This window comes from Haliotis asinina, chromosome 2 (assembly GCF_037392515.1).
Source record: "Haliotis asinina isolate JCU_RB_2024 chromosome 2, JCU_Hal_asi_v2, whole genome shotgun sequence".
Lineage (NCBI taxonomy): Eukaryota > Metazoa > Mollusca > Gastropoda > Lepetellida > Haliotidae > Haliotis > Haliotis asinina.
The window spans coordinates 72,018,412-72,033,068 of record NC_090281.1 but is presented as its reverse complement, the minus strand read 5'-3'; the positions used below and the strand labels follow the sequence as shown (position 1 = coordinate 72,033,068).

Genomic DNA, 14,657 nt, shown 5'->3' with positions numbered 1-14,657 from the left:
TTCGACAGAGAGGACGGTGGTGTGGACTCCGGAGGACCTTCACATCTTCAGCAGACCAAGCACATGCACAGGAGACCCGGGAAACCAATGCCAACGTCACAGGGCAAACCTGGAAACAGGACAAAGGATAACCCAAGGGAACTCCAAAGAGAAACCGACGCACCCAGAGGGTGAGGTTAATCTTAAGACCAAAGGTAAGAACAACACAATTACCTAATGGGCGGAAGGCTGGGTAAGTTGCTGTGCAACCACCAACGGGCCAAAAGACTGAAGCCCCTCCATGTCCTCGACAGCCAAGTCCCTCAGGTAGTGTGAGGCAAAAACGGTGGACGACTTCCAAAAACAACCCTCCATAATCCGTGGCACCGTACAGTTCCTGTGGAGGGCCATAGTGGACGCCAGGGCTCTAATTTCATGGGGGTTGTTCGCCGTCGGATGGGGGAGTTTCTTGGCATCGTACGCCGCCAGGATAGTCGCACGAAGCCACAGAGCAATAGTGTTTCTATTAACTTCCCCCTTGCACGATGAAGAAAAAGGGATAAACAGTCTCTTTCGGGAATGTCTCTTCAAGGCAGACCTCTGGATGTAATATCTAAGGGCCCTGACTGGACACAGGAACTCCTCCTCCGTATCATGTCGTCCGAGGATGGTCGATAAAGGCGGGATGGAGAACCGTCTATCTGGTTGCCCGGGAAGCTGATTCTTGGCAATGAAGTCCCACAGCAATCCCAAGTGGACTCGACCATGCCTAGCTTGTTCAAAACGCACTTGTGTGACATCCAGGGCATGAATCTCACTAACTCTAGCTGCCGTAGCTAGGGCAAGTAAGAAGACCGTCTTCCTGGACAACAGCTCGAAGGAAGCATCCTCTAGGGGCTCATATGGGGAGCCTCTCAAGTGTTGCAAAACAACATTCAGATCCCAAGCTGGAGGGCGGAACTTGACCTTCTGGTCCTCCAACTTGAACGCCTTCAGCAGGGCAACCAGTTCTGGAACTTTAGAAATCTGACGATCCGTCTTGACCGCCAAGACGGAGTTCAACGCTGACAAGTAGGTACCCAACGTACTCCCTTTGAGATGCTTGGAATTACGTAGAAACATCAAAAAATTCGCCACGAACTGTGGGGAAGCTGTCATGGGATCCTGTGATCTCTGAGCACAAAAGCTTTCAAATGAGCGCCACTTGTCATCATAGAGGGATCTGGTGGATGTCCGATGAGCTCGGGTTATGGCATTCGCCACATGCAAGGAATAGCCTTTCGCCCTTAATGCCTTCTGTAAATGGTCCAGCCGTGCAGATGGAATCTCAGCGGATCTGGATGGAGTTGTTGGCTGTGCGGATGACGAAGGAGGTGTGGCCAATCTGGAAGCTGAACCGGATCTCCGCTGACGAGGCGTCGCAGATCGGGGAACCACGGTCTGGCTGGCCACCAGGGCGCGACCAAAAGCAGTCTCAGGTTCTGTGTCTGCTTGATCTTGCCAATCACTTCTGGGAGAAGAACGGGTGGTGGAAAAGCGTACGCGTCTAGACCCTCCCACGACAGAGATAGAGCGTCGACTGCCCAAGCCTGTGGATCCGGTACGGGAGACACGTAAGTTGGTAGCTGATGGTTGAAGCTGGTGGCGAAGAGGTCCACCAAGGGTCTCCCGTGGCGAAGGCAAATCTGACGAAACACGTCTGGATGAAGCATCCATTCCGTCGGTGAAGGTCTGCCTGGGCGCGACAACGCGTCTGCCAGAATGTTCTTGCAGCCGGGTATGTGTCGAACCCTGATTGTGATCCTGTTGCTGTCTAGCAGATCTGCTAACACGAACATCTGGTCTAGAAGTTGCTTGGACCTGGTCGTGCCCTGATTCCGGATAACCCAGACGACTGTGGAGTTGTCCGACACCACCAGGAGCTTGGTGTTGGACAAAATCGGTAGCCAGCGGCGAACTGCTAGAATGACGGCTTGCAATTCCAGGTTGTTGATGTGCCACAACCTTTCGGCGTCGGACCACAGCCCTGAGGTCGTTCGGCCCGCCAGATGGGCGCCCCACCCTAGTAGAGACGCATCCACGAACAACTCGTGGTCGTGACTGGAGTCTTCCAAACAGACGCCGACGCAGACATTCGATTCTACCATCCACCACCGGAGATACTGATGTAGATGTGGAGGTAGAAGAACCCGTGACTTGAGGTCGTTCATCTGGATGAATGGTGACAGAAACCTCTGTAAGGGCCGTAGCATAAGGCGCCCTCTGAGAGTAAGATCCTGCGCCGATGTCAAAAGACCCAACAGAGACTGCCACTCTCTGAGGGTCATGGGTTGAGAGAGACCTCGATCCGCAAACGCCAGAATCTTTAGCCATCGATCTGGAGGGACCCTGACAAGATTGTCTTTTGTTAAAAATAATCCCCCGATGAAGGTCAGTTCTTGAGTTGGTTCCAGATGTGACTTGTTGGTGTTGACCATCCAACCCAGTTGATGCAGCAGGCGGGTGGAGAAGTCCAAGTGTTTGCGTAGCAGTAGAGGACTGCCGTGGTTGAGAAGGCAGTCGTCTATGTATGGATCGAAGTCCACTCCCCTTAGATGAAGAAACCTGGTAACCGGAAGCGTGATGCGTGTGAAAAGCCACGGGGCCGTAGAAATGCCAAACGGAAGCACCCTCCACTGGTAATGTATTCCGTTGAAGACGAACCTCAGGTACTTCCTGTGACGCGGATGTATGGGAACATGTAGGTAAGCGTCCTGTAGGTCCAGACTGGCTAGCCAAGCCCCGGGAGACAATTTGGCTCGAATCTGCTCTAGGGACGTCATTCGGAAATGAGGAGGGTCGGCCAGATACTGTCTGTTGAAGACCGCCATGTTGTGAATCATGCGCATCTTGTCGGAATCTTTCTTTGGCACCAGGAAGATGGGTGAGTAGAACCCCGGGGAGCGGTGGGGTTCCAGCACTGTCTCTATGGCTCTCTTGGATAACAGAATGTCGATATTGGACTCTAGGAGAGCTAGTTGGTGTTGAGGATATATCCGCGACTGGGGAGTAGATGTCAGCGGTGGAGTCTCGACCAATGGTAGTTTGTAGCCGGACTTCAGAATCTTGCTTACAAACGGATCCTCTAGGAATGACCAGTTGGGCCAGAAGATCCCTAGTCTCCCACCTACTGGAGTCGGATGGACAGGTACGACTGGGGGTGGGAGGTCCCAGTCGGAGACATCCACAGCTTCAGCGACCAGAGTAGGGGCGCTTGCCTCTGCCTCGCCCTGGCATCGAGGGGGTGTCCCGGCTGCGCTCCTGGGGCTTCCGCTGAGTGTCATTATCCTTGGTGCGGCCCCGTCCCCTCCCAAAGGAGGAGCGGATGGATTCCCTCCTGGGAATATAGCGCTTCTTTCCACTTCCACTGGCTCTGCCACGAAAGGCAGAACCAAGCGCCTCAAAGGTAGACAGCGCGACTTCAGTGTTCGTTAATTCCGCGTGCGACTTGTAAATATCTGGAATCTTGTCGGCGAACAGAAACTTGGAAGTGAAGGGAGCCCGAAGTAATTGGCGCTTAAATTCCTCCTGCCAATTACATGTATCCAGGAAGCCGGAACGGCGAACCGAAGTTGTCATAGCCAACGCTGCACGTAAGTGACCGAGTAAGTCATGAAGAACTTTGCCCTGCCACTGGAAGATCGTCGTGAGATGATCCACCCTGGAGGCGTTGTCTTCTGATAGGTCTGCTGCAGCCGCTGAAGTAGCTGAGGCTAACGCCGAAATGGGTTTAAGCATACGCTTGAGTTCCGTGTCAATAGCTGCTAATTTGGAGTCCTGCACTTTATAAGCTGAGAGTGAAGAACTTGACAAGCGCTTGAGTGAGTCGTCCTGGGCTGCACCATTATTTGTGAAGTCTAGGCTGTGGATCTTGTAATCCGACTTCCTTGACTTAGACGCCTTGATCGTAGGATTCAGAGACAGCTTGGCAAAATCCTCGTCCAGGAGAGACACTGCCTCCGCCACCATAGGATGAGGTGGAATTAGTAGTTCCGGGGACAAACGGATGGACGCCGGATTATTAGGATCGACTGACGGAGAAGGACAGTCAGGTAGCCTGTCAGCAATCCACTCAAACACTGCCGATAGTGGTAGATAGGTGCCATCATCCTCGCCTACACCTGCCTCTTCTTCATAGTCAGGGCAGAAGTGTTGCTCCTCCAAATCTTCCCAAGAGACTGAAGTCGATTCCCGCCGCTGGGTGGAAGAGGTAGAAGGCGTCCGAGTAGAAGAATCCTTCAGTGAAACTCGCGAGGCCTCTGGTGAACGTGAACGCCGGGTTCTGGAAGAGCGCCGAGGAGATCTGGATCGCGAACGGAAGCGCCGTCGTCTAGGAGAGCGTGAGCATGAGCGCGAGCGCCGGCGCCAACTACGGTGAGGAGAACGGGAGCGCCGATTCCTTGGAGATCTGGACCATGATCTGCGTCTCGAGCGCTCAGCTTCTAAGCGCCGAGCGCGCTCCTCGTCTAGCTGACGTTGTAGCACCTCTTCTCTAGATAGCGTGTGAGAGATCCTGGGGATCCGGTAAGGCGCTGGCGGAGGCACAGGAGCCGGCGTCTGAACAAGCGCTGGCGTAGGTATAGGTGCTGGTATTGGAACCAGTGAAGGTGTCCCCATCAAGGCTGTAGACGCTGACGTGAGCATAGGCGCTGACGTAGGTGTCGGTGCTGGCATAGGCGTAGGCGTTGACGTTGAAATTAGTTCGGGAATCAAGGCAGGCGCTGACATGGGCGCTGGCACAGTAGCTGAGGTCGGCGCTGGCTCTCTAGTAGAAGTGCTGGGCGTCAGGAGAGACCGTAATAGCCTCTGAACTTCTGGGTGCGCTAAGGCGTCCGGACGGGATAAGTCAACAAAGGCGTCCGAGCGAAGTGGCTCCGGAGACGATCGAACCGGCGTCGTAGATGAGCGCTCCAAACCAGACGTCGGCGTTGGTGCTGTAAAGGTAGGCAGCTCCGGGTCGTCCTGTAAAGAACCTAAAGAAGAAGCTGGGGAAGACATTCTCCTCTTCCGCTGAGTAAACCTCTTTCTACGGACAGCTAAAAAGGTCTTGAAATCCGCCACAGAAAGACTAGTACAATGCTGACAGCGGCTGACAAGGGAACAGGTCTGCGATGCACAATCCGGGCACCAGGGGTGGGGATCCTTGGCTGACTTCTGCCCCTTGCAGACAGTACAAAACTGCCGAGTCATACACAGTTAACTGCAACAGATAAAAACATACCCGAAGCGTGAAATAAAACAATAACGCTAGAGGTAGAAACGAAAAACACCCCTACATAAAAAATGCAGCAAAAGCGCACCCCCAACCTAAAGTGGGTACGCCTGTAAGCTCGCGACAGCGACGGCTAGCAACCAACATGGCTACCTGTGAAACATGCCACGTGGGACAAAAAAAACACATGAAAACGGCAAAAATCGGGAGGAAATACCATACAAAATAGCAGAACAGATGGAGGAAGTATTCCTGACGGAATAAAGAACCTCCAAGGCCGCCATGACACCTCACAAACAACGCAGGAAAACCCACATCGAAGTGAGAAAAAGAAAGAAACATTTACAACACGAGGTAGCAAGGTAAGTGAAGTTAAATTCAATTTAACTAACCACACACCTAGGGAAACAAGACATACCTACCTGTTGAACGACAACTTTATTCAACACAATAGAAAACTCCGAGCGAAACAAACACGTCTGATCAGACGAACGCTAGAAGTAAAAGTGAATTTTGGGATGGCTCGCTTTCCCGCGAGTAGGGAGATCACGTCACTTCCGTGACTACATCCGTAGATTATACGAGGTAGCCATTCAGGGAATGGCGAATCAACGTCTGTCTGATCTCTACTAGCGAAGCTTGAGGTAATATGCATAAGACCTATGGTAAGGTAAGTTAAAAATTTTAAGTTCCAGATTTGTATTTATGGAAAGAAACACTTTTCCACAAAGCTTGTTAATGACAGGGAGTATATATACACAGAAGGGAAAGCAACCTAGCTATTTGACACGCAACTACTGTCTGACAACTGTTAAGAAAGACAAGGTCTAAAACAGTATGACATGGCCTTATACAGTACGACAAGGCCAAGAACAGAACAAGGCCCGTGACATACCAAACAGAGCCAACTAACTCCATAATATGATGTAACAAGACTAATCACTGTTTGGTCATGCGAGCTGCAGCCGCCCAAGCACGGCATTCATCAACATAGCACCAGTGTTCCACACTAGTCCGCTGATATGCAACCTTCAGCCGTCATAGAACTTGGAAAAGCTTGGAAAGAAGAAGGAAGAATGCCTACACTGACAATGGAATTCATGTTTGCGAGACACTAAATCATACAAAAAACATCATTTTTGCCCTTAACCGCATCCATGTTGCTAACAATAAGCACACTGACGAGACAGCTTCATGCAAGAAAGAGCATTATGAAGCTGGTAGAGAGACTACTTTGTAAGAGGCATGTCCTGAAATATCCTTATGATCCTTCAGTATCTCGTCTTCAGATGGTCTATACTTCAGGATGATTACATTCAGATCCATTCATCAGACCATTCCAGTTCAGTTGCTTATCACCTTGAAAAGACTTTCATGATATGCTAAAGTCTCCATGTCACTGAATATTTTTGTATTTGAAAACTCTAAACCCTATGGGATGTGTTACATGGAAACAAACTGATTGAAAAGCTTAATTCTCAGGAACAATTTATAAGGTTTATAATATTTGACCTCTTTCCAACTGCTTGATAGGTTTGTTAGCTTATCCAAGATTTCCAAACACTGAAAGAGACAGAAAGGGTTATTACACTGCATTACAGAAATACTCACAAGTTCCATATAGAAGACCTTTTCTTTGGTTGAAGACCTGATTCTGGATGTTCACGTGAGGCTCGGATCATCTCCGTCCATCTGACAGCCTCCTGAAGCTCCATTAGCCTCTCTTTGTACTGATTCCGCTCCATCAACACACGTGCCATCTCAACACGTGTGAACCTCTTCCGCTGGGCCATTGGCACATCATCCTGCAAGGAACAGACACAGTTTTTGAGACTCATTCAATTCTTGCAACAACACAGTGAGTGAGGTTAGTAATATTCCAGCAATATCACGGAGGGGACAAAAGAAATTGGCTTCACACATTGTACTCAAGAGGGAATCAAACCCTGGTCCTCTGCATGACATGCAAACGTTTTAACCGATAAGCTACCCCACCACCTCTGTAACAACAGAAGCAGCCCCTTCTTATTCCTGTGAGACCCAAAACGATAGAAGTCAGAGAAATTAAAAAGGTTTCACAGCATGCTTTTCATGGGGTGAATCAATTAAAGTGTTACAGTCAACCCCTCTGACTTCCACTGTAGCTCATTACCTCCTCGTCTCCTGTAGGCTGCTGTTTCTTCTGCATTTCTTCCTTTGTCTTCTTCAGTTCTTCCTCCAGCTGAGTGATGCGAAGTTGTAGACGGCCCTTCACAGTCTGCAGGGAGGTGATCTCCTCCCGGAGAATCTCCTGCTCACTATACAAACACACAGCTCAATCAGAGAATGTAAAGGTAAAAATACAACAAAAAGTAACAAAACAAATTATAATGTATATAAACTAATTATGATGACTGGGACACATTGGAAGCAATTTTGAACTCTAGGTATTACTTCCTGGGACTACAGGTGTCTTAACAATTGAACATCTTATATTTTGTGGGATAAATGAAATAAAGAATTATTCATTTGATAGCTTTAAAAAACATGTCAGTGACAGAATGTTATGCTATATCCATTGTGCAATATCACCGTAACAAATCATGTTGGAAATTTTACATCGAGATATTACTTAGTAAGTGCTAAAACAGCTACAAGAACCCAAATATCTTTGCTGTATTTGAGTTATTTCACCTATAACACAGCACAATAGCTGATCGACAGCAACATCCCTCAACAATGTCATCCATGACATCAACTTTGTGCTGAAAGACTAAGGATCATCACATGGTGGAAATTGGAACCGTTGATCACTGGCACCCTGCAGATAAGGGAAGCAACTCCTACATTCCCTATCACTATCATTACCTTGAGAGCTCATCCACCTTGGCAATGAGATCATCCTTCACTATGTTCAAGGCATTTCTGAAACACAAGTGCCATTACATTTGAACGTCAATCAAGCAAAAAGCAACAATTTGTTAAAATGGTTAATCATAATTGAATCATCTTTTTATGGAGTTGTTGATATTATCTCTAAAAAACTTTAATCAAGCCAACATTCCCCAAATGATTACTTACTTGGTAGCTAATAATTCTGTATTTTCTAGAATTAAATTTTCAAGCTCCTTGCCCATTCCTGGAAAAGCAAAAACAACATTAACTAGTATGTTTAAAAAATATTTTTCAACAGACAATATCATAATGAAGTAAATATTATGGTAGAGATACACCCTTAATTCATACAATTTGCAATATGTACCATTAAAAGCTTATTATTTTGAGGGCGAGAGCTGGTTTTGCACCATTTTCAGCAATATTATAGCAACATCATGCCATGGTGGGGTACTTCAGAAATGGGTTTCACACACTGTACCCATGTGGGAAATTGAACCTGGGCTTTCAGCAAGATCAGCAAATGCATAAGGATATCCCCCACCAAATCTACTCATATAAAATCTACCATTTTCATAATAACAGTTCTGTAGAATTTATTTTACAGATGATTTCCCTTACATTAACAATCTATGCTGTTGGATGGTTTGTCCTTTACTGCTGTACACAGTAATATGCAAACCACATGTCAGCAGCCTGTAAATGATTGAGCTCGGGCCAGGCAATCCAGTGATTAACAGCATGACCATTGACTAATACAACTGGGATATTTGACAATGTGTCAACCATGTCAATGAGTCTGACCACCCAATCCCACTAGTCGTCTCTTACGACAAGCATGGGTTACTGAACAAACAAACTATGCTAAGAAATATTGACAATACAAGAGTACATGGCTTACCAAAGAAATTGTCACTGACTGTAGATCCAGGCAGGTAAAAGGAAAAAGGTTGGATTAGTAACTGACTCTAAACATGCTCAAAACACACAAACTACACTACATTCATTAGTTATTTCCACTTGAAACATCTTCAAAGGCAAGTCACAATATCACTTTGAAATAAACATCAATAGTTCTCACACAGTGACTTTTGCATTGGTGTGAGGACATGGCCTTTTCAAGGTGAGTAGAAAAGCATGCTTCCCTGGGTCCAAGTTTTCACACTTCACACCCTTTGTATTTAGTTACCCATGACAACAATTCTACATTTGGCATTCTTGTTTGCTTCATGCAATAGGTTCATAGCTTTTCTTGTCCAACCTTCTTGATAACCACTGTTTGGTTTGGCCCAATCCAAAGTAAAAATCCAATATCCATTCTATAAAATTTGAGCATTTACTTCATGAAAATACAGTCAAAGCCTAATCATCAGCTGAAAATGCCAGTGTCAACAAAGATAGCGGTCCCAACTCAAAACGGATGTCTGCAGTACAGTTCAGATTTGGGGGAAACAGACAAATAGACAGGTTTAAAACTTTGAAAAACAAATTTTGCAAGAACTTTTTCAAACCTCTTTTCTGGGAACCTTTGCATGGTTTGTCATGCCAAATTTAACTGGTTAGATAATTAAAGAAGCGAAAGTGAGTTGTGACTGGCACACTCAACTTCCCAGCGAAGACACCTGATTGGATAGGGAGAATAATAAATTCATCGGGTTGAGCTATAGATGCATCCAGGGTACAGTGACTTATTGGAACTTACACCCTAGAGATATAGAGGATGATGTTGAACCACACCTTAAAATAAATATTAAACATTGTATCTAATGCTGTCAAAGTAGTCACAGATTAGGCTATAGCTGCAGACTTAACAATCTCAGATGCTTCAAGCGGAATACACAATACCGATGCTTCATTGATAACTGTTCCTTCATGAGTCAACTCATACAATTCAAATGAACTTACATCAATACTGAACCATAACAGTTTTCAAACATTCCAAATTAATCCAAACATTCATCAATAAGATGTCTATCTTTGATCCTTTTGAAAAATAATTTCACTAGTTCTTCTAGCTTTTGAACAAATTTACACAAAAAATTAATGCCACAGAATTAAAAAAAAAAATCAGAAAAAATAGATGCAAAGAAGCTTCAGTTCTGAGAGTTTTGTAAAACAGGGTGTAGAGGAGACTGAAGCAGTGTTCCATCCCCTGCCAAGTCAGCGTTAGAGATGATGCTGTGATCCTTTCTAAAGCTCATCATGAAATGTGGGCAATAAGCTGTAAAAACCCTGGCCAAATGCTCTACCGATTGGATTGCATCAAACATGTTGATCAAAGTACTTTACACGGAATTACAAAAGAACATAAAAAACGATATATTTGACAAAGACCTTGACCCTAAAAAGGCACAGGACAGCAAATCATTATCAAGTATTACATGTTAGTTGTAAAGAGGTTTGCAAGACTGGAAGCAAAAGAATTGGATAGTGTTTTTTTTACGGCTGTTTCAGTTCCCAACAAACCTCCAACACAACAAGGACAGTGATGGAACAACCTCTGGCAGGGATTGAAATTACATGTACTTGAATATTATATCCCTTTCATGGTCTGGTCAATGACTACACTTAAAATCAGAATATACTTTAAATCAGAACTTACTTAAATTCCATTTAAACACATGGTCTATGTTCTGCGTTCCTCAATCCCTGCACATCTCCGATACAAAATATGTAAAGACTACTCACCAACCCCCCTGAAAATCCTATACCCCATAAACATGACTCACCCATTCAAAGAGAAACCTACTACAAAACTACAAATAATCTGATAAATGTATTGTTAGAATTTCTAATAAAAAGATTCCTTGCTGTTGATCAAGCTGTATCAAACAATATGATTCCGCTGGCTGCTACTGCTAGCAACCAGATTTGACAAATTTCTATCCCTGACCAGCAGATACATTGAGTGTACTATTCTCATACCGACAGAGTCTTTGTCATTGTCTTTATCTCCATCGTCGTCACTATCTGTAACAACAGGTATAACAAACAACATTCACATGCGACACAACACATGCCACTAAATCAATGCAATCAACAGAATCAATGCAATTCAATCACATCTACTGGGTGAGTAAGAGGCATAGACAGGTGTCTCCGGAAACCTTTCTGCAGTTTTTCCAATCTAGCATTTTCCTAAACAGATCAATATCTGTTTCAAATGTCTATCTTATTTGAATTAAGGACTCGATTTTACAGACTTACTAATGAACACAAATAACAATACTTTTACCAAAAAATAATGCAACAAAATGTTTTCATGTACCATGAAAAAAACCCTCATGGCCCTTCACCATAATTCATGAAATTTTGATTGATAGGTATCATTACAAATGAATAAATAATAGGTGGATACATGATGAATAATATTTAGTTAACCTCATGCAAATGTCAGGATCAAATCTGAGATAATTTAGTGTCTTCGTTAATACATTTAAGCCTACAGATAACTGGTAGTATTGACATCTTCTGAATAAATGGAGAAAACCATTCTTGAAGAGAAGGCAGTTACTTGTCTGATTATGCAATCAGGTCAGTACCAATCTGATTTCATTAGTGTTAGTTCAGCAAAATGTTTGATGAAAATTATTTTGTGAATTTTTAATACAATGACTGAACACAAATTGATGTGAATTTGATGATAATATGTGTAACCATGATGATTGCATCAATTTTGTCTTAAACAAAACACTCAGTTCTTTTTTTAATCCTTTTTTATTCCACACAAAAACCTCATTAATCACGCTAACTATTTCCAGATATATTACTTTCATTGAAAACATATTTTCTTAAACATCTTCAAGACTAACACTGAACCATCAATGTCTTCTAAGTTAAACATTAAAGTTTGCTCTTTACCTACACTGATATAAAACACTTGTATTTTTCTAAGGAATATATATTTATGAATCATGCTGAACAATAAGCTTAAACAGGATTATCATTGTCCATGTATCTGTCAGATTTGTTTTAAATGTGTCACAACACATTGTTGTGAAATACTGTATGTGAAAAATAACTTCCAATTCTGACCTAAAGGCATCTAGAATTGTTGGCATTTTATCTATTAAATTAGAATATGATCCATACCTATAAACACTAAAATACAAGGAACTCAAATAACCCACTGTCTCATTTAGTCTCCACAATCTGAACTAACTTTCAACATATATTTTCATTATTTAAATTGGCTAAACCACAAAAGAAACATCTTTGGCACATCAATGATTGTTAAGCAATAACACTTTGAAAGACTTAGTAATAAAGTTAACTTCTCACATGTAACAGGGGTAGAACTGAACTCAAGCCTACTGACTGGATGATACACAGATGTTATAAATCCACTAATCTGGATGAAATAGTGATATCTCCTTGTTGACCTCCACTTATTCAAATGGCACCTGTACAGCAAATTTGGTAGACACTTGAAATGAAATCATTGTGTACATATTTAATTTTTTTAACACACTAGCTCTCAGAATAACACATATAATTACAAGTCTGGTTTGAAACAAAGGTATGAATCGCTACATAGTTTATTTGTGGTGATTTGAATACAGCCCGGGAGACACTTGTCACAAAATAAAATATGGATGTATAATGAGCAACATAAGAAATGATCAAGCAATGAGAGAGATCAAGAGGTTTGAGGGGTGAGAAGGGACATGACATAACATACCAACACAGGTTTTGTAATCACCATACTGTATGTCATACATCATGTTTAATGAATTCCAGTATCTTCTCTGCAAGGTGGGGGCCAATTCTTATTATTGCCAGCCCCAACCCAGGATATCTAACATTCTTAAAGCATGTTTTTTCATTCTTAGTTTTTAAAATCAGCAAATGACTCATAGAGCTTGTTCAGCGAGGATATAAGAAACTTGTGTTGGACATATGTTAAGTGTCAAGTCACAAGGTTTGGGAGACACTCCCACAGCAGAAACTGAATGAACACACAATAGAAACATCAAAGATGGCGGCTGCTAGTTGACTGAAACAGGCAATGATGATGAGACAAGCAATATAACACAGCTATGAGGAACAGAGTTGAAGGTCACATGACCACATGACTGCTGCATGCTGGGACTCACCGGAGGAGGCATACTCAGCTGGGTTCACCTCGCGGCCTGTTGTTGGGCAATGTCATAATACATTCCATCAAACAAGTTAGTATCACTAGCAAAGCCTCTTGCACAAAAAGTCTTAGCTACAGATCTCTTGATAAGCAATGCATTTGAAAAATAAATCACTATTTCCAAATAAATTTTGACCTGACTGCATACCAACATGAAACAAAAAATAACAAAACAGAACAGTATAACACCCTATGCAGCTTTATTAGGTATGCTTTATATCTTGACATCTTTTTCATTGTCCAAGTGAATTCATGGGACATGCTACCCACATGGGGCAGCCCAACATCAAATACTATCAACATGTCTACTGAAACAGCATCTGAAGATGACTTATTTCATAGAAACACCTATTCAACAAGACCCAATACACTGGACCCAAGACAGTGAAAACATCTTCTGTGTGGAAAGAAAACTATCAGTACCTAATGTGAAAGATAAATTGTAAGAAAAAACTCAAGGTTAAAAACCTAATCAGACGTTCTTTAGCAATAACATTATGACCACAGCCCGGTTCCACATGAGGTCCTTTAGTACCAAGGTGATCAGTCCCATACTTTAAGGACATTGTACCCCAACTTCATAGATTGATGTTCATGCTGTCAATCACTGGACAATCTTAATCCAGACTTAACTATTTACTGATTGTTGTCATATAGCTGGAATATCGATGAGTGTGGCATAAAACTATACTCACTCATACCTTTCAATGGGCTGACACAGTAACAGCACTAAAATCACTTTGTGAAATGGGTCCTTTGTCTGTTTGGTGTCAGTAACTAAGACTTCTTTGTGCAAATAGGCCAGATATGTATGGTTCTCAAATGAAGTGATACGAATTCTGACATTTATCCTACAATTCAAAAGACTTATGACCAAAAAGGATTAGGTATGGAGACTGTGAAAACATCACAAGTTGTAACAGGTCAGGATGATGTACACAGAAGTTTGAAGGATTGGTTATATGACAATTTGTCTTTAATCAGCACACTTACAAAACATAGTCATAAGCAGACGAGACAGAATCGGACAAGTGCCGCAAATAGACATCACAGAGAACCACACATAGTCCTAGGTCTTCAATAGTCTTCTCAATCAACAAGAGCAATAGTTGTGTCTCAGATGGGTCATCTTAGAGTTTCATGCAAAGGTCATACAGTTAGTTTGTGTATTCTCATTACTGTATCAGTTGCAGCACAATGCAAGGTGGAAACATTCCTGCCTTTGCCAATTAGGCTTAGTGAGTTGTGAGGCCAACTTGATGTAAGTGTCTTACCGGTAATATCAGCACCAAAGTCAACTTCAGCAATGTCTGCTCCCTCACCAGCAAGCTCATCAAATATAGTCTTATCATTCCTTCTGAAACAAACATATTTGTGTTCTAGGAGTAATTCATACTACACAAGTTAAAACGT

At 43.3% G+C, this 14,657-nt stretch overlaps 1 protein-coding gene across 5 annotated transcripts in view; it reads right to left on the bottom strand.

Annotated features, from left to right (window-relative positions):
* LOC137274262 (C-Jun-amino-terminal kinase-interacting protein 4-like) overlaps positions 1-14,657 on the bottom strand; it is a 97,879-nt gene that overhangs the window by 70,273 nt on the left and 12,949 nt on the right. For 3 of the 5 annotated variants that reach the window (XM_067807364.1, XM_067807367.1, XM_067807368.1), the window contains exons 9-16: positions 14,519-14,601; positions 13,201-13,236; positions 11,030-11,074; positions 9,006-9,023; positions 8,291-8,348; positions 8,078-8,134; positions 7,383-7,527; positions 6,842-7,035 (exon numbers count right to left, since the gene is read on the bottom strand). In XM_067807364.1, coding sequence (XP_067663465.1) covers positions 6,842-7,035; positions 7,383-7,527; positions 8,078-8,134; positions 8,291-8,348; positions 9,006-9,023; positions 11,030-11,074; positions 13,201-13,236; positions 14,519-14,601 — 636 coding nt within the window. The remainder of the gene's footprint in view (positions 1-6,841; positions 7,036-7,382; positions 7,528-8,077; positions 8,135-8,290; positions 8,349-9,005; positions 9,024-11,029; positions 11,075-13,200; positions 13,237-14,518; positions 14,602-14,657) is intronic. The other 2 variants (XM_067807365.1, XM_067807366.1) reach the window with 2 other exon arrangements.